Source organism: Xenopus laevis, chromosome 3L, assembly GCF_017654675.1.
Source record: "Xenopus laevis strain J_2021 chromosome 3L, Xenopus_laevis_v10.1, whole genome shotgun sequence".
NCBI classification, from domain to species: Eukaryota; Metazoa; Chordata; class Amphibia; order Anura; family Pipidae; genus Xenopus; species Xenopus laevis.
In genome coordinates, this window is record NC_054375.1 from 66227577 (window position 1) to 66252906 (window position 25330).

General features: G+C 37.5%; 1 protein-coding gene across 2 annotated transcripts in view; it reads right to left on the reverse strand.

Moving 5' to 3' along the window:
* Positions 1-18152: 18152 nt before the first annotated feature.
* ptprb.L (protein tyrosine phosphatase, receptor type B L homeolog) overlaps positions 18153-25330 on the reverse strand; it is a 64469-nt gene continuing 57291 nt past the window's right edge. For both annotated transcript variants that reach the window (XM_018252468.2, XM_041586352.1), the window contains 5 exons: positions 25053-25175; positions 24165-24328; positions 23635-23770; positions 20844-20964; positions 18153-20762 (listed from right to left, as the gene is read on the reverse strand). In XM_018252468.2, coding sequence (XP_018107957.1) covers positions 20740-20762; positions 20844-20964; positions 23635-23770; positions 24165-24328; positions 25053-25175 — 567 coding nt within the window. In that variant the 3' untranslated portion in view covers positions 18153-20739. The remainder of the gene's footprint in view (positions 20763-20843; positions 20965-23634; positions 23771-24164; positions 24329-25052; positions 25176-25330) is intronic.

A 25330-nucleotide genomic window follows, 5' to 3' on the forward strand; every position in this document is an offset into this window, starting at 1 on the left:
CATTGTGCCTTCTACCAAAATCATTGCTGCCTTGCTTCCCACCATGGCTTCCCAGTTATCATCGGCTCAAACCTCTGCTCCCGACAACACACCTTTGGGACTCGCATTTGTTCCTCCAGAACTTCGTCAATCCATCCTGTTTCAATCTCATAATTCTAAACAGGCTGGTCATCCTGGGATCAAGAAGACCACTGAACTTCTGTTTGGTTTGGTCTGGTGGCCCTCTCTCCGGAAAGACGTTAAGAACTTTGTCTCTTCTTGCTCCACCTGTGCCACCTCTAAGTCCGGTCACTCCCCTCCTAAAGGTCTACTTCTGCCGTTACCCATTCCATCCCGACCTTGGACTCATCTGGCGATGGATTTCATTGTGGATCTTCCTGTGTCTCTTGGGTATACAGTCATCTGGGTCGTGATCGACAGGTTCAGTAAGATGGCTCATTTCATTCCTCTACGCAAGTTACCTACTGCTCAAGAACTTTCAAAACTATTCATTCAACATATCTTTCGTCTTCATGGATTTCCGGCTGAAATTGTTTCCGACAGAGGTTCCCAATTCGTTTCTACGTTTTGGAGATCGTTATGCAAGGCTCTACATATTTCTCTCCAATTTTCTTCTGCCTATCACCCTCAATCCAATGGAGCTGCAGAGAGGGTTAATCAAGCACTGGAACAATTCCTTCGTTGTCATGTATCCTTATGTCAAGATGACTGGGCATATTTACTTCCTTGGGCTGAATTCGCTCATAATAACTCCATGCATGCTTCCTCTGAAAGGTCCCCATTCTTTTGTGTATACGGTCTAAATCCTCTTGCATTTCCTCAAGACCTCCTTCTTACAAATGTTCCCGCTGCCAACGATCAAGCCGCCCACATGCTCGCTATCTGGCTCTCCACCAAAGCCAATTTGCAAAAGAGTTCCCTCTCTCAAAAGAAATTTGCCGATAGGAAAAGGATTTCGTCTCCTCAATATAACCTTGGTGACAAAGTCTGGTTGTCTACCCGAAACATTCATCTCAAGGTACCCACTCCCAAGCTTGGTCCGAAGTTCATTGGTCCTTTTCCAGTTATCGAAATAATTAATCCTGTGGCAGTTCGGCTTCAACTTTCCCCTGAAATGCGGGTTCCCAATGTATTTCATGTTTCTCTTCTCAAGCCTGCAACATCATCTTCTTCTTCTTCTTCTTCTCCTCCCACTCCTGTCCTTGTGGATGGTCATCAGGAGTTCGAAGTCAAGAGAATCTTGGATTCCCGAATTTCCAGGGGTGTGTTGCAGTATCTCATTGAATGGAAGGGTTTCGGTCCTGAGGAGTGCTCCTGGGTGAAGGATTCCGATGTCCACGCTCCTTTTCTTATTCGAAAATTTCATAAGCAATTTCCTTCCAGTCCCTGTCATGGTGGTCCTGAGGCCCCCCCTAAGGAAGGGGGTACTGTAATGGAAATGGAAGGTTTCCAAGATGGCGACGGCGTCCAAGATGGCGACGGCGTCCAAAATGACGACTCCCGACCTCATCATGTGGATCCTGTTGGTCGCGGCTCTATGACGCCTTCTTCCTCCCGTCTGCCGATTGGTCGCCGGCGATGGAATGGTCGCCGGCATCAGAACGTGCGCCGGCGTCAATGCGTCAGCGTCAGGACGTCGGAACCAACGCCTTGACGCCATTGCGTCCAAATTGGCGCCAAAACCTGGCCTATATTAAGCCTCTGGACATTGCTATCATTGCCCAAATATAGGTCTTACCTTGTGTATTCCTGGGTGTGATTATTGCTATTGATTTCTCGTGTACCGACTCCTGCTTGTCTTTTGGATTGATTCTTCGCTGCCTGAACTGAACTTTTGCCTGGACTTCAACCATTCTCTCGTCTCATCCCTTTGTACTTCGATATCGGCTTGCTACCTGCCTCCTCCTTGGTCCTCACTCCAACTGCGCCTTCGGGCCCTTACAAGTTCATCCCCATTGTAATGTTTCTAAACTACAAGAATAGATGTTACTATGTTAACCCCCCCATTATTAAAAATATACCATTATCACACAGTATCAGGATAACATTTTCTGAAGTAAAGTAAAACATTGTTTCCAAGACAACATGAAATATAAGGTATTCTGTTTTCTCACAAGGCTGTTACATATTACCATAATTTACTGTGTAACAAAATATGGAGAAATTGCTCTTCAATCATGTTTGTCTTAGCAAATAATAATAATGGGCATGGCATGGGCTGCCTTTTGATTGCTATAATATTTAGGACATCGGCAATTCACTATTTCCTACATTTCATAGTTACTAATATGTAATTAGATTGCTTAGGATTCTAAAGATGTAAAAAATGGGACCTTTCAATTAAAAGGACACTATCATGAACATTTTTTTTCAAAGTTTGAGAGTTTTATATACTATATGCCCCAGGGTAGTATTGATTCACTTGAATCCCTTCTTTTTTATTTCAGAAATGGCATATTGTCATCTCCTGTATATTAATAAACAGAGGTTTAGAACTTTGCACATGAACAAATAGAACAGGTTTGTCTCTTGCCCGATGGGGCTGATTGACTAACAAATTTAGATTTTTTACACAAATCTCTAAAAGTTCATGGTTTTCCTATTTTATTTTTTTAAAAAAAACTCTAAAAATGTGAGATTTATTAAGTGTAAAAAGCACAAAAACTTCTAATACAAAACTTTGCCAATAAAAGTTGTTGAGGTCCTATAAAAGTCAATGGGAGCTATGCTGATCAATTCGTATTTTAAAAGTTTTTGATTTTTTTTCACTAGGAATTGTCCTCTAAAACCATTAAAATTTGACCTCTAATAAACAGGCCTCCATAAGTTGTGTTTTGCAAACACTGGGACTGGAGCTGAAGGACCAAATCTCAAGGTCATTACAGAAGGCATTGGTGGAAAATTGCCATTTTCTTTTCTAGATATTCATGGAATTCCACCTTGAAGGTGATTTAGGATGTGATTTGGGATGAACACTAATTAGCTGTTCTAGATATTAATCTATCTATGTTTATTGTCTATATCAATCTATTTTATCTATTCATGTAGCTATATAGCTTAGTTAGTTGGCTCTGTTCTATTTTAAAGGGATTCTGTAACAGGAAAACATGTTTTTTGCAAAACGCATCAGTTAATAGTGATGCTCCAACAGAATTCTACACTGAAATCCATTTTTTAAAAGAGCAAACAGTTTTTTAAATTTGAATTTTGAAATCTGACAGGGGGCTAGACATGTTCTTAGTTTTCCAGGTGCCCTCTGTCATGTGTAAACAGTGCAATTTAGAAATAAAACCTACACCATTAATATCATGACAGAATCCCTTTAAGCTTCAACTTTTTCAATCAACTGCCATACGGACAAACAATACAAATGCTAATGAAGTTTCCCCTGTTATCATCTATATTGCCAAATAAAAGCATTTTATTGTATAGCATACTAGTCATCTTTCCTACTTCTGGAGAAGAACGCAACCAGCAAGGAGTCAGTAGCACACAATACCCTCTGTACAGATATATAAGAGACCAAACGATCTTATTAAATATATCCTATATTGTTTTTTTTTAACTCAGGTGAGATTTTTATTTGGTACAGTCAAAAGAAATTACACACATAGGCATGTTAAACCGTACAGAATCATACAATGTTGTCAAGTCATAAAGAGCAGCAGTGACACATCAATACAGAAAAACAAGTTCTCCCTGTCTCAGAACATACAGTAAGCATAAGAATTTATACATTCTCCAGGATCCACAGCTGCCATATTTCCATACATTTGTCAGAAGTATTGTTACGCCTAGCAATTAGTTGTTCTACATTACACATGTTTTGAACTGATTTTTCCCAGTCCGCATATAGAGGGGGGAGCTGAGATTTCCAAACTTGTGCTATGAGTCAACGCGCTTGAAATAGAATTTTATGTAGTATATTTTTTGCAGGGCGAGTCAGCTGGTTAGGGGGGTCCATACCTAAGATATACCACTTGGGGTCAAGTGGGATCTCAAAGCCTAGGATAGTGGTAATACGTGTTTGTATCCTGGCCCAATAATCCTGTAATACAGGGCAGGACCAGAACGTATGTAGTAAAGTTCCCTCCGCCGCATTGCACCTAACACAAGTATCCGGAATATCAGGATTGATCCTATGCAACCGAGATCTGGTATAATACGCCCCATGTATCAAGTACAATTGCAAAATTCTGTATTTATATATGGGTGAAATAGACAGAGGGGTTAACAACACCTGGGCCCACTGATCGTCAGTAATATAATCAATGGAGCGCTCCCATTGCGCCCGTGCTTTTATAGAAGTTTTCCGCAAAACCAAATTTTGTTGTTCTTTGTAGAAAAGAGTGATAGAGTGCCGGGAGTTCTCAGAAATCAGTAGTTCCATTATGGAAGAGGTACCAAATTGCAGACGTTTGGATTTATTCAGTCTATAAAGCGCAGCCCTCACTTTGTGGTATATTAGCCATTGAGAATTGGGCAAAGAATAGGACTGCCTTAACTCACTAAAGGGAACCATACCATTGTCGGACCAAACCTGGCCTACAGACCATATCCCCGCCTGGATCCACTCTTTTGGAGAGGACAGCTTGTCTAGAGGAGCAAGTTTACTGTTATACCATAAAGGGGTTTGCAGTTCTAGTACTACTGGATGGACCAGTTGGAGAGACCGTTGCAAACAGAATTTTTGCGATTCTACCAGAGAGCAATCACTCACCAATTGCTTTGTCTTATAATCCTATATTGTTTACATCTATCTACAATCCTGCATCTGATCAATAACTTAAGGCAACATATTTATAGGCATTAAAGGGCATAGTTAAAGTCAAACATTTTCAAAAGGTGAAATTGGAGTCCACCTCATTCCCTATGATTGATGCATCGATCATGTCACGTGCTGTCACGCCACAACCTCTCCCCCATTACGTCAAGACCCGCCTCGCCACCCGGATTTAGACGGGCCAAAAGGTGGCAACCCTAATACCTGTTTAATGCTAACAGAATCACTTGCCTAAATTTCTTGTTTTGGTTTACCAGAAAGGCTTTGCATATTGACAATGAACTTGAGTGCGATATATCTTTAGATAGGCTTATTAATAATAAGCTGGTAGAATTGCCAGCATATAATTGCAAATCAAAGACTGGTAATATGAGGTAGAGGAGTCTCGGGTTAAGATCAATACATCTGGCTAAAAGCCAGGTCAGAGAGCTCTTGGAAATTTCTTTTGAGTAATGCTCTGAACAGAGGAATTATTATGAGCCCATATCATTATACTGTGCCTGAAGGGGATTTCCTTTGGGCTGGGCATTTGGTTACATATTGCATTGTGCCAGTGATCACACCCTAATAGTTTGCCCTGCAGTCACCTGATATTAAGTAATGCAACTATTGTGAAATCAGAGAACTCAGCATTAACCACCAGATCAGCTACACACAGGGAGCTGGAGTCCAGCAAAACCTGAGCCCCTCACAATTTCTTCAAACAAGTCTTCTATATTGAAAAGTGAAAACTATTTCTTTCAAGGAAAATCACCCTGCCATACCAAAATTGACATTGTATTCATAACAATAGATGAACTACTGCTCATCGCTGCCAAATAATAAAAAATGGCAGGAGTTGCTTTTGAACAAATAAGAAATGAAAAGACCAAATCCAGAAAGAACTATTACATGTTTAATGCATAGAATGGAAATGATGTCAGGCAGTGGGGCTTAGATAACACAGTATGAGAAAAAAACCTCTTTGTTGCAAAAAGTGAAAACTTGCATTTATTAGGTCAAACAACCAGGCAACTTTTCGGGCTTACTCTTGCCCTTTCTCAAGGCATGAGAAAGGGCAAGAGTAAGCTTGAAACGTTGCCTGGTTGTTTGACCTAATAAATTCAAGTTATTATGTCTATGCAAACCCCTGGCAAGAAGAACTGCTTTGCACCCAACCTACAAGGTTAAATAAGGTGGTTGAAGCACACACAATATTGTCTATTTTGGATAACACAGTATGAACATGTGTGTGTTGGCCTTTTCAAACTCTCACTTTTCATTTAGATACAACTGGGATCAGGTGGCCACAAATTTCATTCTTGTAATAGGATTTCATCCTGGTTTGTTTACTTGAGATTAGATTTCTATTTATCAAGCATCAAATTGTGTTTACCTTGAAGCAGATGGTGCTTGTTTTTGTCTATAAATCTGGAAGGGTTGGATTAGGTATATTCGATCGGATTTTTATTATTACGGTTTACAGCTAAATTGACAGGTAAACCTCCGATACTTTCCATTGGCTACATCCAGAGGACTATTTAATGCCCATTCTTGGCATCACTGTTGCTTTGACTTGTACTGAAATGTTTAATGTGTCTGTGAATAGCACTTCAGGTAACTGTATGAGTTTAATAATCATAATCTTTTAACTTGGTGTTGTTTATCTTTTCAATGTAGTAGGGGCCACAGTTATACAATGTACTAGATGTTCAAGGGCAGAATTTTATTTAAACAGGGATGTCATAAAAGAAGTCTGGGAAATCTTTGGCAGACTTGGGGCCATAAAACTCTTAGAGATTTGATTTTGACCTGCAGATCTTTACACCCCAGACTTAACATGCAGAAGAAAGTAAAATATTTTAAACAGTTCTGAAGTACTTATTTCATGTTCTGGCAGACTCTATAAAAGAATTATTGCAATACAGGCCTATTATACTTCAAAGTGATATTGACACCTAAACACATGGCAACATTAGATTCTTGGCACAAACGTAGTCTCAGTAGTGTCCAGAAAAATGTTTGTTGTTAGGTCACTTTTGTCTGCTGTTCTTTCTTTTATGTGTAGGAACAGCAATAACTTTACTATTCCACACTATCCGCTTCTCAACAATTTTTTATCTCCATGTAGACTTTTGTGTCTGCCATGGTTTTCTTTTTTTTTTTTAAGATGACATTTAGATCTAATACATTGTCTACAGAAGATTGATGAGAGGGGCACAGTAAAGATTAAAGGGATACTGTCATGGGAATTTTTTTTTCAAAATGAATCAGTTAATAGTGCTGCTCCAGCAGAATTCTGCACTGAAATCCATTTCTCAAAGGAGCAAACAGATTTTTTTATATTCAATTTTGAAATCTGACACGGGGCTAGACATTTTGTCAATTTCCCAGCTGCCCCAAGTCATGTGACTTGTGCTCTGATAAACTTCAATCACTCTTTACTGCTGCACTGCAAGTTGGAGTGATATCACCCCCTCCCTCCCCCCCAGCAGCCAAACAAAAGAACAATGGGAAGGTAACCAGATAGCAGCTCCCTAACACAAGATAACAGCTGCCTGGTAGATCTAAGAACAACACTCAATAGTAAAAACCCATGTCTCACTGAGACACATTCAGTTACATTGAGAAGGAAAAACAGCAGCCTGCCAGAAAGCATTTCTCTCCTAAAGTGCAGGCACACGTCACATGACTGGGGGCAGCTGGGAAATTGACAAAATGTCTAGTTCCACGTCAGATTTCAAAATTGAATATAAAAAAAATCTGTTTGCTCTTTTGAGAAATGGATTTCAGTGCAGAATTCTGCTGGAGCAGCACTATTAACTGATGCGTTGTGAAAAAAAAACATGTTTTCCGACGACAGGATCACTTTAAAGATGGCCATAACTAGGCCAATAAAACTGCCATTTCAGAAGGAGTCCAAAATAAGTTTGCAGCTTATTGGTGTATGGTATGTACTTGGTACTGCCCTAGTGACTGATAAATCTGCCAGATATTGATTGGGCAGGTATGAAAATCCCATTGCCCAAGGACTGCATTGGTGCACTAATGGTCCTCATCCGATGGATCCCTGTACTCCTGCATTATGATCATTTAGTCCCTGCTCAATGATTGGATCAGTCTGAAATGGCCCAGAGGGACCTGTTTGGAGACCTCAATGTGTATGGCCAGCTCAGTGTCAGATTTTGGTGTCCAGGGCCCACCAATGTTGCCACCTTGAGGGCCCACCACCCCAACCTCGGAGGCCCCCACTGCCATGAGTCCCCCCACTGCACCCCCCTCCCAAATGTGTGCATCCGAGCTGCACCATGTACCTCTTCCTTGCCTCTGCCTGCAGCTGCTGCAATCAAATTTCACAGCAGAGCATTCAGCAGGTCTGGGGTGGAAGGGCCCATGAGGACCTGGATCCTCCGTGTTTTCTCTCAGCTGCCCCGCTGGCCCAGTCCAATGCGTGGGCATCTTAAATTTATTATTATAAAAATGGTACAGATTTTGTCATTTGTTATATTTTTCTTTTTTCCATGAGATTAAGCCTGTATGACATTTTGGTTTCATTATAGTTCTTCTTTGGGGGTAACAGTGTTTTGCAACAAAATGCCTTAAAAGACATTACAATCGCTGTGGTTCTGCGAGCACACGCTTTATGACTCAATAGATACTCTAGCATAATTTTTCAAAATTACAGAGTCATTATGTAATAAATTACTGCTGATGCAATAAGCGACTACTAATGCCAATTATTTGTATTAAAGTTTCTCTGTATAATAGTATAATTACTGGACAGTACAAGGTCTGTCGTACAATGTATTCAAACCTTTGTATACAGGCATGTACAGAACTTGGCCTTGAACATAGAATCTATCTGCATTTAAGTGCTTCTCTTTTTTTAACAAGTCTAAAACATATTGCAATTTACAGCCAAATCCAACTCAGATCTTCTTTTTTCAAGGGCCTAATTAGATAATGGTGCCAAAACATTGTCTGTGTTCTGGCTTTATGGCATAATAAACTGACTCTTAATAAGTCCCCTCTTCCTCTCCTCAAGGGCTTTTTCTTATTGATGAATTAGTATATGCAATTTGTCACTCCTATGATTTACCTCCTATTACTCATCGCATTACACTTTTATTGTTGGCAGTATTTTTCTTCTGCATATATTCAAAACATCCCGGCAAGGTTGTTGCTGGCTAAAAATGTGGTCTGTTCTGATAGTGTTTGTGCTGTAGTTCTATTGTAAGCCAGTACTGACTTCTAATGTTAGCAGGTTAGCACAGGTTTGGCAAATGTTAAATCTCAGCACAAATGATTAGTGTAGAAGTGAAGCTGTTGGGTTTCTAGATGCCTAAACATATTCGAGCTGTTTGTTAGCTTTCTGTAAGACTCTGTGTATACCACAAAATTGTTGAATATTTATGCTAGAGCCAGAAGCAAACTCTATGAAGTTAGGAAAGAGAAAGACCTAGAAACATGTTTACAGATAAATGGAAATGACAGCATAATGCCAGCAGTAGACAAATGCTACAGGATTCAATAGATTAACTATCCAGTTCTTAGAGGGTTGTGCCAGCCTCTATATAAGATGTTTACTAATGAAGACTTGCTGGCTAGACACATGCAGACAATGGAACACTTAAGTTCTTCAATAAATTACTATTTTCTTGGGCATAGTTGGAGATTTAAATTTCACATTGAGCATTATGTTATAATGATGTCTTAATGATCCTACTTCACAGAAGCTGAAGTCTTTATACTCTGCTCATAACAAAAATTGTTTCCAGGTTGTATATATATATATATATATATATATATATATATATATATATATATATATATATATATATATATACTATATGTATGTGTGCAAGCTGATTTCATGTAAAAGAGATATGTAGAATATTCCTGTACTCTATGTAACTTCTGAATCTTATGTAAAAAAGTGATGATGATACCAGAAATGTTACATATTACATCACTTGAAGAAGAGCATGCTACTGTCCCAAAACATTTGATTCCATGTGTCTAGAGCAGCTCAATACATTTGGGTATATAATTGCCTCTTTTTTATTTTAGGTGTGGAAAGAGGCCAGAGCGAATACCTGTGTACCCCCTTCTTGTTTAGGTTGCTGAAGAATTTATACATAGGGCATTATTTACTAAACTCCGAATGCCAAAAAACCCAAAAAGTGGTGTTTTTTTTGTATAAAATCAGAATTTTTAGTGAAAAAAAAAATCACAAATTTTTTGGAATTTATTATACCCCAAGGATGGAAAAAGTCAGAATCCGAAAATACGGCATCTTAGACCTGCCAAGGTTGCATATAAGTCAATGGAAGAAGTTCCAAAGATTTTTTGATCTGCACTGGGATTCGTGCAATAATCCGAAGTTTTCAGGGTTTTCGGGCAAATATCTGAGTTTTCTAAAAAATTCGTATAAATTCTTATTTTTCACGATTTTTTCCGCAAACAAAATTTCTGGGAAAGTGTATTAATAAATAAGCCGAAAAACCTGTGTGTATTTGGTCTGCGTTTTTTAAAGAAAATATTGAGATAAATTCGGACTTTGATAAATGTCCTCCATAGCGTTCCATACTATGTGCCATCCCAGTGAAATACTAGTTCAATTACATCAGGTGCAAATGCACGGGAGCCCATCTTTATAGGAACCAGTTGCTTTCTACAATACTGAAATATTATATATTAAATACAAGTTATTGTTCTCTTTTCTACTGTAGCAAATAAAACTGCTGCACAGAGCCATCTGCTGGTTCAAGATAGCAGAGCAGCTGATGTACTAAAGAATTTTAACAACTGCACCTATACTTCTACGTACGTGAAGGAGAGTGGCATTGGAGTATATAGAATTGATTTTTTGTAATTTAAAAGTATTTCAAAGTATGTGCTTAAAAAAGTTGAAACATTAACTTGGCGTATTGCTGGGATTCTAACTGTCTGCACAAAAGAGCATTCTGCTACAGCATTCACAAATTTGAAAAGCATGGTTTACATTACTGCAAGATTGTGAGCCCATCACAGGAGTCGTTACCAGGGTGAGAGAGATAAGAAAGCTTAGCTGGCATAGGAAATATGCCATTAATTGTACATTTAAAATATGTGTTTTTCAAGACCAGATTCATAAGCAAACAAATGAACTTTTCCCTTCTCTTGACATCTTTCCATTGCTTTCCCTTATCTCTACTCATTTTTTCTCCATCAAATAATGCTATCTTTTCCAACCCAACACTTCTTTAGTCCAGTTCTCATTACTTGTTTAATTCTCTCCTAGTGCTTATTTCACCGTTTGTAAAACAAGTAATTTAATGGTACAAAGCACAATTACATTTGTTATGGATTTCCTTGATTAGGTCTAGGAAAGGGAGCAACAGTTTGGAAACCTGCAAAGCTTATGATGAGCTATTGTGTTACAGTTTAGTAACAAATCGACACACAAGCCTAATCTTATAACATTAATACATTTTCTTTAATTGGAAAAATGCAAGAATTAATTGCAAAAATGTTTACAAATAAGCAGATCCAAGTCTCACTGTATGCATGCATCTTCTTCAAACCTGATTTAGGAGCATTCATGGCCAATAAGTGAGTTAAGTTGGCGATGACAACATTGCCAAACGAGCGGAACTTTCCCCGATATGCCATTAACAAACATGGCTATATCGGGTGTAATCTGATTGTTCGCCGTATGGCCGAACGATCCGATTACAATGTGCCCTGGGTTCCGGCGGGATCGGTTGGGTCAAAATCAAACCTGACCGATCAACCAAACGACCGATCTCCGCCGGACGAAAGATGTTGGCACACGCCACACACAATCCGAAAATCGCACGAATCCTCAATTCGTATGATAGGATCTGTGTGTCTATGGCCACCTTAAGCGGGTGCATCTCATTATAATGCTGTTTAGTAGCTGAAGACAAGACTTTGGTTTGCACACATCCAGACATCCAGCAACCAATTCGATGACCAGGAAATGCTATCTGTTGATTGGGTTCTATGGGTTGCTAGACAAACAAGAAACGTTCTCTTCAGAAGGCTCCGTCATACTTCGTGCAACTACATCAGATGTTATTTCATAACGTATTTATCAAAATGCGAAATTTTGTCTCAGCAAATTAATGCTGGAATACTTTCACCAGCGAAAATTCGCCCAGCACGAATGTTTTTTAGCAAATTTTCTCTAGTGTTGCTTTCCTCCTAGTGAAACTTCATTACATAATTATGCTTACGTCAATTTAAATATAGTGGCCATTTAAAGGTCATATGTATGTATTTATTAGTGATGTTGGTGAAGTAGGTGGAAGTGGCCTCTTATTATTAAAAGTATCCAAAGAAGCAAAATAAAGACTAAAGAGATCCTCAATTGTCCTAAGCCATGAGCCCACCCTGAAACAAATGTGGCATGAGCTTCAAATGGTTAATTCATTTTTAAAATAACATATATTTAACAGTTATAACTTATAAACATTTTGTCTTTTTTTGATTTTTTTGGAATACATTATATGATGTCACTGACACAGTAATGTTGAGGATGATGAATTAGACTTTGGTGAAAACGTATTGGAAAGTTCACACTTTGAAAATTACCGTAACAATCACAAAAATTTGCATGGCGAAATGACACAAAACTTCTCTAGTGCTGAGATTTTTTGCTAGTGAGTTGTCTTTTTTGTCTTTTAGTGAATTGACATTTTATTGAATTTTCGCCGAAAATGTGCTTCCCTCTTTAGTAAATTTGCCCTATAGAGAAAGAGAAATTGTAGGGAATATCTAGAAAGGAAAGCTTAAAAGCTAATGCCAAATTCAGTATGTTAATGTCAGGTGATATGATATAATTGCCATACAAGATCCCTTAGAATGAAAGACTGAGAAACTCTAAATAATATACAGGGGTGATCTTTGGGTTTGCATAGAATATACAGATCTTAAACTTTGAGGAACTGAAAGATTCTCTGCTTTGTGTTTGAGATGTGCTGTCCCTTAACTACAAGCTACCAGTTCTAGCAAGAGTGTGCCACATTGGCTAAATTATTGTGAGAATGCTCATTTATTACAGTACCCAGTTTATAACAATCCACCATGTAAGTGGTAGGTTTGATGGTCAACTAAAAATCAGGTTAGCATAAAACTTTGTTTGATCATTGATGAGTTCTTATCGATTTTGGGGTTGAGGCCCTAAAACTATTTTTCTTAGAGGGTTTTTAAGTTATACTAATGGAACTGCTAAGTTTGCTAGATGCCAAATGTATTGCCACAGATGAGTAGGAGAATTGAAAGAGGTGCCCCAGTCGGACACTTTTCATATGCGTTTTGCATCAGTAGGGAAGAATGGAAGTCGGGGTAAGCAGAAAGGCAAGTGTCTAAGGTTCCATGGTGGGCCACAACAGGAGCTTGTCTTGGGTGCCCTTCTGTGTTGGTCTGGCTCGGTCAGGAAGAACAGTAAAGTGAAACAATAGTAACCAGTGCAGTCAGACACATGGCAATAAAATGATTTGATTTTTTTCACATGGACATCAGAGCCATGTGCAGCTAAACAATAGTAATAACCACAGACACTAACAAGGAATATGTGTATAAAATGTCAAGAATGCAAATTATCACCTTAAAACCCTTTTTATCACCTGTAACATTTTCTGATGGTTAAATATTTAAAATGATGTGCACTGAATACATGAATACAGAAGTTGGCGTGCATGTGTTTGCATTTATATACACTGTATCTCATTCCCTTCATAGCAGACATCTAAAAAAATGAGTAATTCTTTTAATAATAAAGTTGCTGTTGTGCAAATAATCCGGCATACACGAGGTTCTTCAAACCAGGCAGTTGCTGAAAGATGACAGCTGAAGCTCAGTGGCATTTTGAAATTTTTCTTGCGATGTGATCTTTAATGCCTTTGTCAATTGATCTTGCCATTCCAGTGCTGATGATTCATCCATCGAATGCAGGTCTCTCTGCCTTAGCCCAAACATGTTTCACTGCAGCGTGTGCATCAGCAAGAGGAGTTGTGTGGGCACCACTGGTATTGTGTTCCCAAACCTTATTTAGAATTAGTCGCCTTCAAAGTTTAGTTTTTAAATTGTGCATACGAGAGCATTTACATGGAGTCTTCTGCAGGTCTGCACTCAACGTTGCCAAATACCTATTATGCTGGCCTTATGGGTGGCACCATTCCCATTGAATTTCTAAATAATTAATTAGGTATATCCTATTTTATTATAATACAAAGTGATCACTATTTGCAGGATAGTACGATTCTGACAAAGGCTGGATACATGTCACCAAACAATTAGATGGCAGAACAAGAATGGGTGACACACCCTAAATCCTACATTTTATAAGAGACAAGCTTCATTGCAATTAACGTGTAGATCAAAAAACCTATGATTTAGTAAGTCAACTTATTGTAGTGCATTCCACTGTATATCCAGTTGTTTGAATACTTGCTACACTTATATAACTGTCATACCATGAAATTCCCATTGATGTGTAGAAATAACACAATTATACATATTGCTGCATGTGCTGCTTTCATTTCTGCTTGGAAGGGGATATTCTTGCACTAAAAGGAAAACAAACTCAAAACCTGCAATTATTGTGCATTTCAAATGCCATATGGCAGCAGCACAAGATTTCTTCCTTATTGTTGATGGTTACAATTTTAATATGTTATATATCCACACACTCGCTAGGATTTACTTGGATAAAAGGTCATACTTAATGGACGTATATCTTATATTATTGAATTTCCAGTTGTTTGGGTTAGAAATAGGATTATTTTCCAACACTGTGATTGTTATTAAATTATCTGATGATTAAAGAGCTCACAATTAAAGCAACCAGTGGCTATTTGTAGGCTAATTAAATTTGGGCCAATCCCTATATGAAATATACAATTTTGTGAGGATTCACAAGAATAATCCCACCTGCCAGTAAAACTTTTAATTCACCAAATTATTTTTGATATAGTAATGTTCCGATTTTCTCAGGCAATTATTTAATTCCATTTCACCCATAATACATTTTCATGTTCAAATATGATTTATTTATTGGCTGTGTAACAGCTTCAAGTTATTCATTAGATAAGGACTGTGCAAGATTGAGTTTCCATAAATAGTTTCAGCAATTTTAAAATTGTTCATTGATGCATATTATGATATTCACCAGCAGTATATTTCTGCAAATTAATTTGACTTCTGAAGTATTTTTAAGAAAATCTTAAAAAAATGGCTAGTAATTATGTAAACTGAAACCTGCATGAAAATGAGCTAACTTTAGCAAGCTAAAATTTTGGTTCCATTTCCTTTGGAAACTAGTGGGTTATGTACAGCAGAGAGAGCTTAGCGTCTAGCTCATAGGGCTTCCCAGAGTATTGTAGTGTGTAGCGTGAGTAGAGGATTTAGCATTGTTAGCTACATTGATTACCCTTAACCAAACGTATAAATGATGATAACTATGCTCTTCATTTAAAAGTGAACTTTTCCTTTAAATGCTGTTGATAGACAATTAGCCATGTACAAGACCAAGTTTTGCACCAATGTAAAGATGAATGGACATATCGAATTTGTGAATACATTGGTTTTTTCAACCTTATTGAAGAGGATACATATTTCTTCAGGATAGAGTGCAGTGGAAATATTTTAGCTTGAGGAACATTTTGGAAATGTTTTCTCTATTACAATAACCAACTCCAACCAACACCAAGATGCAGTTCCCCAAAGTCAAGATATCATAGGATGCCTGGACACTTGAAGGAAATACAAGGGTTGTCTCAGTGTGGGTTCATTGCTCTATGAGTATCTGAGAATGGTGTCATAACCACGGGGGGAAAGGCATGAACTTTATTATTGGGACATGGCTGTACTCAAAGAGGTGGCCATCATTTAAATTTAAGTTGTTGGCTGGTTCTGAAAGCTATGAGATCATACACATAACAGTTGATCTGATTTCTACTGGCCAGGGAATAAGTTATTAAGTCACCCCAGCAATGTTTTGTACGGCTTAAGGCTGAAGAGAAGAAATATCTCAACAATACCAAGGTTACAATGTGATTTTGGTAGATGTTTGTTCTTAATATTACAGCCACTCTCTACTTTTATTACATTTTTGTTTCTGTTTCCTAGGAAACCTGCCTGGACCGAAGGGTTTCTGAAAATTTGATGTAGAGAATATTCTGTTTTCCTGAAGCTAAGCTGTATCTGTTGATCTTCTCTGATTTCTCTTCACATTACTTTGACTTCACAAAACATTTTACACAAGGGAGCTCACTAATGTAGTACAATGTAAAAATGTAAAAAATGTGCAAAAAATGAAACCACACACTATAATAAGGCAAACTTTGGCATTATCATTTTGAAGCAAATACAAAAGAAACATAAAAAGATGGCTGGTTGCATGACACAAAGGCTTACACTTCACCTCAGTCCTATAGGGCCGCACACCGCCAAACTGTTTTGCCTCGGGTGCAAGGTTAACGTTTTACACAGTACACCAAGATTTAGTGAAAAATTGTTGGTGTATTAAAATTGCATGAACAGCCTATATATATATATATATATATATATATATATATATATATATATATATATATATATATATATATATATAGTAGGGATGCACCAATCCAGAATTTGGGTTCAGGATTCAGCCGTTATCAGCCAAATCCAAGTGACGGAACCTAAATTTGAATCCTCATAATCAAGTTAATTTTTTTTTGTCACAACTAAATTGATATTTCTCATCCATGTACTCAGCAAGTGGTTCTTTTTAGCTCTTTCTTGACCCCAGTGACGGAACTAGGTGGGGGCGGGCCCTGGTGCAGGCCGTGCAGCCGGGCCCCGCCCCCCATCCTCGTCCGTGCGGCGCTGCAGCCGACTCCAGCCAGCGTGACTGCCGGGGGGCCCTTCGGGGGTGCGGGCCCTGGCCCAATTGCACCACCTGCTCCCCCTATAGTTACGCCACTGCTTGACCCAGTTTGCATATGTATATTCAGTTTGGGATTCGGCTAAATCCTTCATGAAAGATTCCGCACTGTTCATTGTGATCTGCTGCAGCCTATTTTGTGCCAGTTGAAGAACAGACACATATTCATGACATTCTGTCCTTTGCTCATATATTAATCTTATTAAATCTCTGATTGGAAAAGACACATTTAGTCCAACAATCTTTTAAGCACTGACATGTAAATTACTTCAATTCTTTATTCTGAGTCATATCTTAGATATTAGCAGATTTCTAATGTTCATATTTGGCTGTTGGGTCGTCAGCTCTGTCTGTTGCTCCTGCTTTGTAGGCAGCAACAGTTATCTGAATATATTAAATGGCCCCAACGGGGCACCATCCTGCATATTTGTCCTAAGCCAGATGGAGTATATGGAGCCCGAAATTATACAATTTCTGCATAACTGTTGCTGTTATTGGCCCCTAAGATTGGTGACTGCCTAGAGCATAGTAGAGCTTTTCACAAAACAAGCACTATAATCAGTTAGCCTTTATGTTATTGACTGATTTACATTTAACCAAGCTTCCTGGATTGGTGTTCATTAGGGTGCTTGAGAGCTGCATGAGGCCCTCTGTGGTGCTCTAATGCTAGGGGACTATCATTACCTAGTCATTGCTGCTTACCCTGATTTTATGGAATACCAACAAATTGTTGCATGCAACCATATGCTGTGTGACAAAAAATACTCCATTTGTATATAATATCTGATACTTTATTTTGAAAGAAAAGGTACCTACAACACAGTTTCAGATAAAAAATGATAACATAATGCAATTATGTATGAATTATGGTTTGTCCATTTAAATATCAAAACATTTTTAATAACAAGACAATACCAAGCAAAGGATATGAAAAATAAGCAGAACATGCTCTGATTTCTAATGCTGTTGTACATACCATATGAAGGCACCCTGTAATTGTCTCTTTAGAACAGAAAGTAAGAGTAATTTGCATCATATTTAACCTCTACTAGCTTTTAAGATAGACAAGCATATGTTTCACTCTACCCTAGAGTGGTCAGCCTCATAGATTGGGAGCATATAGGTTAAGCTGATTTACTCTGACATATGCTGAACCTTTCTAACTGTCAGTTTTTCAATGGCATAAATATTGTGGCATCAAGTTCAAGTTGTTCCTGTATTAGATGCCATTTAGTCTGAGAGTCATGAAAAGTCAGTTAATCTACTGCGAGACCAAAATCTCTTTTAAGCATATGATCAGAAGAGATAAAATCATCTACATTACCTGAAACAATAGATATCCGTGTCACCTATGAATTTTTCCACCAGTCTGTCAGTCACAAACACTGCTTAGTCATATCTCCCTGACTCACTATAACGCAGATAATAAAATAAACCAACACCAGACGCAAGATGTTAAAAAGCAGAGTCTTTTATGTTGGACACTTTTCATTTTACATTCAACAGGAATGTAGTCATACAACACAAGGTCATTTATCACATTTTGTAATGTAAAATACATCAGTTTACATATTCCATTTTCATTTCAAATATATTTGTCATGGTATAAGTTCATATATAAATATATGTGTAGATATATATCTATCTGTCACGGGGCAGCTGCATAGCAGATAATACGCTCTTTTTAAAAAAAATATAAACAGTTAGTAAAAGCATTTTCTTTTGCATCTTTTAAAAAAATAATAGCAAAAGTGCATGTTTATATCATTATCAAAAGTTATAAATGACAGGTTTTATTTGAAAACACCACTCTGTAGTCACTCAACTAATGGGCACAAGCTATACAGTAATTAGTGAAATCCAGTGGTGTTGGTGCATTGTGCCAATTCTTTGTTGCTACTGGTAGAAACCTATCAAAATTATCCAAAATTATCCAGCATTTATCAACACCATTTGGAAATGGCTACACATCTCCCTTTTTATACCCCCCTGAATAGTACAATAGTAATTGATGCTGATATAAAAGGATACATCGTCCATCAAATTTATCCCTTCAGTATTTTAAATTGTGATAAAATAACTGCCAAAACCAAGTAGGGGTCATTCAATTTACTCTGCACCACTAGTGCTAGATCACTATGGGGTGTAAAGGTGCACTAGTTATTGCTCACTTATGGGGTCATATAAAATGCAGAATGCAAAGTGCAACTGAACACCTCACTGGTGTATGTTTGTAGTAATATGACAATGATGCAAAATCTGTGCATTTCTAGTTACCAATGGATTTTTTTGCGTGAAGTGCAGCTAAGTGCAGTTCCCTGCTGATTGGAAACCATTAATAAAAACATCAGTATAAAGGTTTGGGGGGCTGAAGCCCTTGGTCACTCAAGCAGCCTATAAAAATATTCATGCATCAGTTTATTCAGGATCATCTTCTTTTCTAGCAGTTATCAGTGTTGCTGAAAGAATTTGGATTTAACAGAATGAACTGCTTTTCTAATCAAAACTCTAGTCAATAAAAATATAAATGCCATTAACCAGGAGAAAGATTATGTGTTTTGCTGTTAAATATTATAACATTTTTGTGTATAAGAGCCCCCTGTAAACTAATGTGGCATTCACTGAGTTCTACCCACTCAGTCTCCAAGCACTATTAATACTAATGCTGTCCTATAATGCAGTATGATATTGGGCCAATTATACAGTAAAGCCGTTTAGATACAAATGACTAATTTAATCATAGTTATTTCCCATGACTACATTAAAATAGCTTATGTTCTAGCCTTCAGTTAACCTCAGAATCAATACAATTTCCTTCCAGCAGGACACATTAGCTCGAGCCTCAGCCTCACATCAGTCAGTGTAAAAATACTACTTTCAGCGTATACTCACAGAGTAATGGAAAGAGGTGCGGCTTGGCCCTACCTTATTTTGGGCTTTGCCCTAAAGTTTATGATAATAATGTGCAGCTTGCATGCTATCCATTATTTAGTAAATATATATTTATTTGTACAGTACATCAACTTTTAAAAAGCGGCGCTACACTGAATAATGAAAGGAATAACTCTTAGCACAGAGGATAAGTAAGGATTTTAGCTCCAAAAAAACTGACACAGGATATTTTAATTTTTAAACAATACTGAAGATTCAAGTTTGTAAAAATAACTAATCCAGCTGTCTTCATACAATTCACTCTGTTTTTGATTTACCAGGTATGTCCAGCCATTAAGCCATGTAGCTGACCGAGCTCTGGTGGGCCCTTGACATAAAGCTGTAGTATATACTGACTTGAACTACCTAATGAGTATCACTGCTGCTTTGAGCGGCAGGTGTAAAAGATGGAAAAATGTTTCTTTAGTGCTAAAGTCAACCTGGTTTTGTATTTATACCGCATTTTTATCTGTAGGTGCATAAAGAGTGTTTACTAACCTGATTGTGTGTCAAAAATCAATACTAAAGGGTGTAAAGGCTCTCCTAAGTATTTGTCTATCTCTTGGAATAACATTTACTTGCTTTGAAATCTATAAAATTTATACAGCTGTTAAAACTCACGAAATTAAAGCCGTGCCTATGTTTACAGTGTGACTCTACTCTATGTTCAGTAAAGCAGAACCAAGAGACAAATGTTACGTGTGTTGAATTTCAGACACATCTACTAAGAAAGGTAACTGTAGTTTAAAAGAAGGAAAGCCCACTATTATTACAGTAAATGGGGGTGGGGGGCAGGAAATACTGAATTACTGACGCATTTGTGTCTGCTACATTTCCTCAATAAATAAAATGACAAAGGAAAATAAAACCAATTGCAACACTACCTGCGCACGGACGTTTCTTAGCTTACTGATTTGGTTTAATGTGAGAATTGAAACAGATAAAAAAAATATATATATACACATCTGAGAATGAAATGTACATTTAAATTACATATAGCTTACAAAATGACAGAGACAAATAAATAACTGAAAACCTAACCAGTGTAGGCACTGTTTATTGCTCTGGGAAATATCGAGTAACACTGCAGAAGGCGGTCTCCGAGGAATACTTAATGCCTTAAATAAACAGCATCTGTAAGACAAATGCAGATGGTTAGTAATGCAGAGAAAGCTTTGCGTGCAATGGAATATGCGCAGTTGGTGACAAACATACCTCTGTGATACTCTGGATTCACATTTTCATATATTGGAAACAGGGGATTGTCCTGTTCGTTGCGCAGTTTCCTGGCCCTTAATACGTCTCTTACACATTGATACAAATAGACGTACTGACACTACAACAAAGGAACATATTGTAAGCTGACATTTGCACATGTACTTGCCTCCATCCCTAAATTGGTATTTCAGATTTCTCCACAAAATATACAGACAACTCCTGCTTAAATCAAATCTACCTTAGAGTCTGTGAAAATCATAGGGACCTTAGATTGTAAGCTCCACAGGGGCAGAATCTGAGGTTAATGAGGAAAAATCTTTATGAAGGACATATTGGTTCTATATAAACAAAGAACTATCATGATAATACAGGCCACTACTCCTTATGTGCAACAGGAATTTATATTCTTAATATATTCTTAATCGTCATGAGTGAATCTGTCCCGTTTTTTTACGTACGGCAATTTTTTTCGCATTAAAGTGAACTGGCGTTTTTTCTTATGCCGATTTTTTCAGCCTAATGCATTAAAGTCAATGGGTGTTTTTTCTTATGGCGGACTTTTGTCATAATACATTAAAGTCAATGGGTGTTTTTTTTTATGGCGACTTTTTTTGTCCAAATGCATTAGTCAATGGGCGTTTTTTCTTATGGGTGTTTTTTCTGCTGCAAATTTTTGCCTCGGTGCAAAAAAATCTGCACATGGCGAAATGCGGAATTTTGCCGTAAATCCATTGCTGGCGAATAAATTCACTCATCACTAATTATTAATGTACATAAAAGTGAAGTGTGCTCATTGTGAGCAAGTGTTTACTAAATGTTGTATAATAGCAGGGGGCATTATGGTGGAAAAGCTGTTTTTTGCTTTATTGCAAGAATAACTCCAGTACCGTTGCAACCTACAAGGTGTTTTTCTTGTCTGTTATTTTGCAGAACAAATATCTAAATATTCACAACCTATGGCATTATGCCAACCAGTTCACAAAGCCTAATAATACATTATACAGCAGCAGCATGTACAATGTAGTTTCTATGTTCAAATGTGGTCGACATGCTCATAAAAATGCAAACAGTGGAAAAACTGGAATAATTTAATCTAGTTCTGCTTCCAAGCTCAAGGAGAGATCTTTAAGTAGCTCCACCCTGCATGTTGTCAAGGAAGACCGAGATGAGTTTATTATACAGGTAAATATATTAGAATACAGGCAGTACCACATCAACACGCCTATTGCAGCGACTCTACAGATCTCACTGGGGGTTTAATGAAAAGAATAAGTGGGAAAATTGACATCCAAGCTGTGTTCCAAATGGACATCTTTAAACATTTCATCATTTAATGCATTTTTTACTATGGAAGCTCTACTGTGTAGTTGAATTCACCTTTCACTCTGGACTTTTGGTACCCAGCACAGTGTATTTGATAAATAAAAATGTTTATGTGTCATTGTTTCATCAAAAGAAAACTAAATACTTAGGGGGTTATTTATTAATGGTCGAGTTCTAGTTCCAGCTTTTTGAGGGTAGTTTTACTACAAAAATTCGATTTTTTGGGGGGGGGGAAAACTAATTTTTTGAGATTTATTATGCCCTGAAGCTGCTAAAAGCCCAAATCCGAAAATACTACATCCAAAACCTGTCTAGGTCATGTAGAAATCAATGGCAGAGTTAATTTTAACCATTTGAAGATGTATTTTGCTTGAAAACTCAAAACATTCAAGCTATTTGAGTTTTTCACAAACTTGAATGTTGATAAATAAGCCCCCTAGTATTCATGACAGCAGCAAAGGCTGTTTATTAGTATAAAAAAACCTCAAAAACTTGACCAATAATAAATAAGCCCCTTAGTATTCATAACAGCAGCAAAAGCTATAGTGTAAGCTAATCAATCACAGAGGTGGTAAAACAAGATAATGCAAGAGCTGCAGCAACGATATGAAAATAATCATTTATATTCTTGTACAAATAGTGAAGGATATTACCAGGCAACACTCAAGTGAAGAATAGTATATATGAAGGGCTAGGCAGGTCAGCAGTTTAGTGAACTATTGTCCTAATCATCAAAAGTGTGAATTCATACCCATTTTATGTTATTTAGTAATGGGCACATAAGTGACTGACAGTTGTATTCCCAAATGTTTTATTGTGCCAGTTTGTTGTTAAAATGAAATGGAAACGGTCTGTATGACACTAAAACCTATCCTGGTTTGACCATGGTTAGATTCTGTAAATAGACACTAAGGGGCAGATTTATCAAGGGTCGAATTTCGAGGGTTAAAAAACCCTCGAATTCGACCCTCGAAGTAAAATCCTTTGAATTCGAATATCGAATTCGAAGGACTTTAGCGCAAAAGCTTTGATCGTTCGATCGAATAAAAACCATTCAATCGAATAAAAAACATTCGATTGAATAAAAACCATTTGATCGAATAAAAATAGTTCGATCAATCGAACGATTCAAACTATTTTAAGCGATCGATCGAAGGATTTTTATTCAACCAAAAAAAACGTAGAAAAGTGCTGGGGAAGGTCCCTATAGGCTAACATTGGACTTCGGTAGCTTTAATTTGGCGAAGTATGAAGTCAAAGTTTTTTTTTAAAGAGACAGTACTTCGATTATCGAATGGTCGAATGATTTTTACTTCGAATCGTTCTGTGAAACTAAGGCACATTTACTACAGCCTGCTGCTTGCATTTAATATATAGTTTGTGAATGCGACTCAGTGATGCAGATGACTGGTGAATGGCTGTGACATTTATCTCTCCACCAGTGGGTCTGAATCCTACTTCTTACCTCAGTCTGCACCATATACATCCTGTGACTCCGGAGATCCCGGACAGCTGAAAATATATCCACTGAATCCACCGTATCAACCAGCTGAAGCATTCGGTCCAGTACAATGAATGTGCCAGTTCTGCCAACACCAGCACTGTAACAAATATACATTGTCATCTTACTCACGGCGCATGTACATGGAGTTTTTAGTGCTACATACAGTATATATACTACATATACAGTATGCTTTCCTGTCTACAGGTCTATTCAGGCATTAAGAAGTCCACTTGTTTTAAACTGACACCTACTGGGCCACAAATACTATGGTAGAACTATAGCAAATTTTTGTATTAGCCAATGATTTACAATCAATGGAGCTTTTCTGTTAATACTGTTTGTATTTACTACTTACCCTTACTACAGCAACTTAACTCAAGCACTGCTCCTGTTCTGCCTAAAATTTTGTACCAACTAAAAACACACAGCCACGATAAGTGAATATTGGTATTTCAGTGAATATTGTCAATAAGAAACTAGTTCTGCTGTACCTGCAGTGCACCACAGTAGGGCCACTTCCAGGAGTTCTGTTAATGTAGTCTCTGACTGTTCTTACAAACTGGATCAGGGATTGGGTGGTTTCTGGCACTCCATGATCTGGCCACACTGTGTAGTGGAAATGACGGACTAGTCGAGGAGCATCAATTTGATCTTCCTATAATAGAAGTGACAGTGTTCTGTGTCTAGACCTGACAATGAGCCAGCAACATAAACAAAATACATCAACATTGTCAAACAATGAACATCAGTTGAACGTACAGTGGTTTTTAGTTTTTTCCATTCTATAACATTATTTAATCCTACCACACTAATATGTTATGAACAATTTGTCCTTGAAATTAGAATCAAAAGAAGAACTAGAATGTGCAAAACACATAACTAAAGTGCTCACAGGTCTTATGAAAATGGTACAATACCCAACATCATAATCCATAATGTTAACAAAAAGGTAAAAAAGACACAGATTTGTCAAACTTAAACTATTGCCGAGGTAACTCCTACCTAGTTGTTAAAGTAAATGTTCCCAGTTCCCTCTGTTTTTGCATTGATAAGATTCTGGATATAGAAAGTCAAGGTAAAGTTTGTCTACCTATTGTAGTCTACAACTTTCAGTATCAGCACACAAGCAAAGCCTAAGTCCGGAATATAGCCTCTGTCTTTTAGTGATTACTCTGCCCCTTTAATTCCTAAAATATGTATTCTGACCTTTAATTTTCTGTGATATTGAAAAAGGCACACATCAGGGTGATGAATGGCTGCAACACAGAAAAGCTAAAAATGTATATACTTTTGCATTGATTTTAAGAGACTGATAAATGACGCTTGGTAGCAAAGAAACATTCCACATGGTTTACACTTGATAAGAAGAATTTCCTTACGCTGCAGATTTTGAATTCCCTTATTGTCCATTCAGGAAGCACTGATTCTGACAGCATTTGCACTATCAGGTCTCCATAATAGTACGAGTCTTGGTCCATGGGCCAATAATGATCGCATTTTGCCTGTGAAGGGACAAAGCAAAATTTACACAGTGGATGATAAATGGTGTTAAGCATAATAATGGTCGGATTTATTATAAAATCTTTTTATTGCAGCATTTCAGAACTGCTTATAAAACTCAGAATTCATTGAAATACATTTTTATGTTTAATATTTT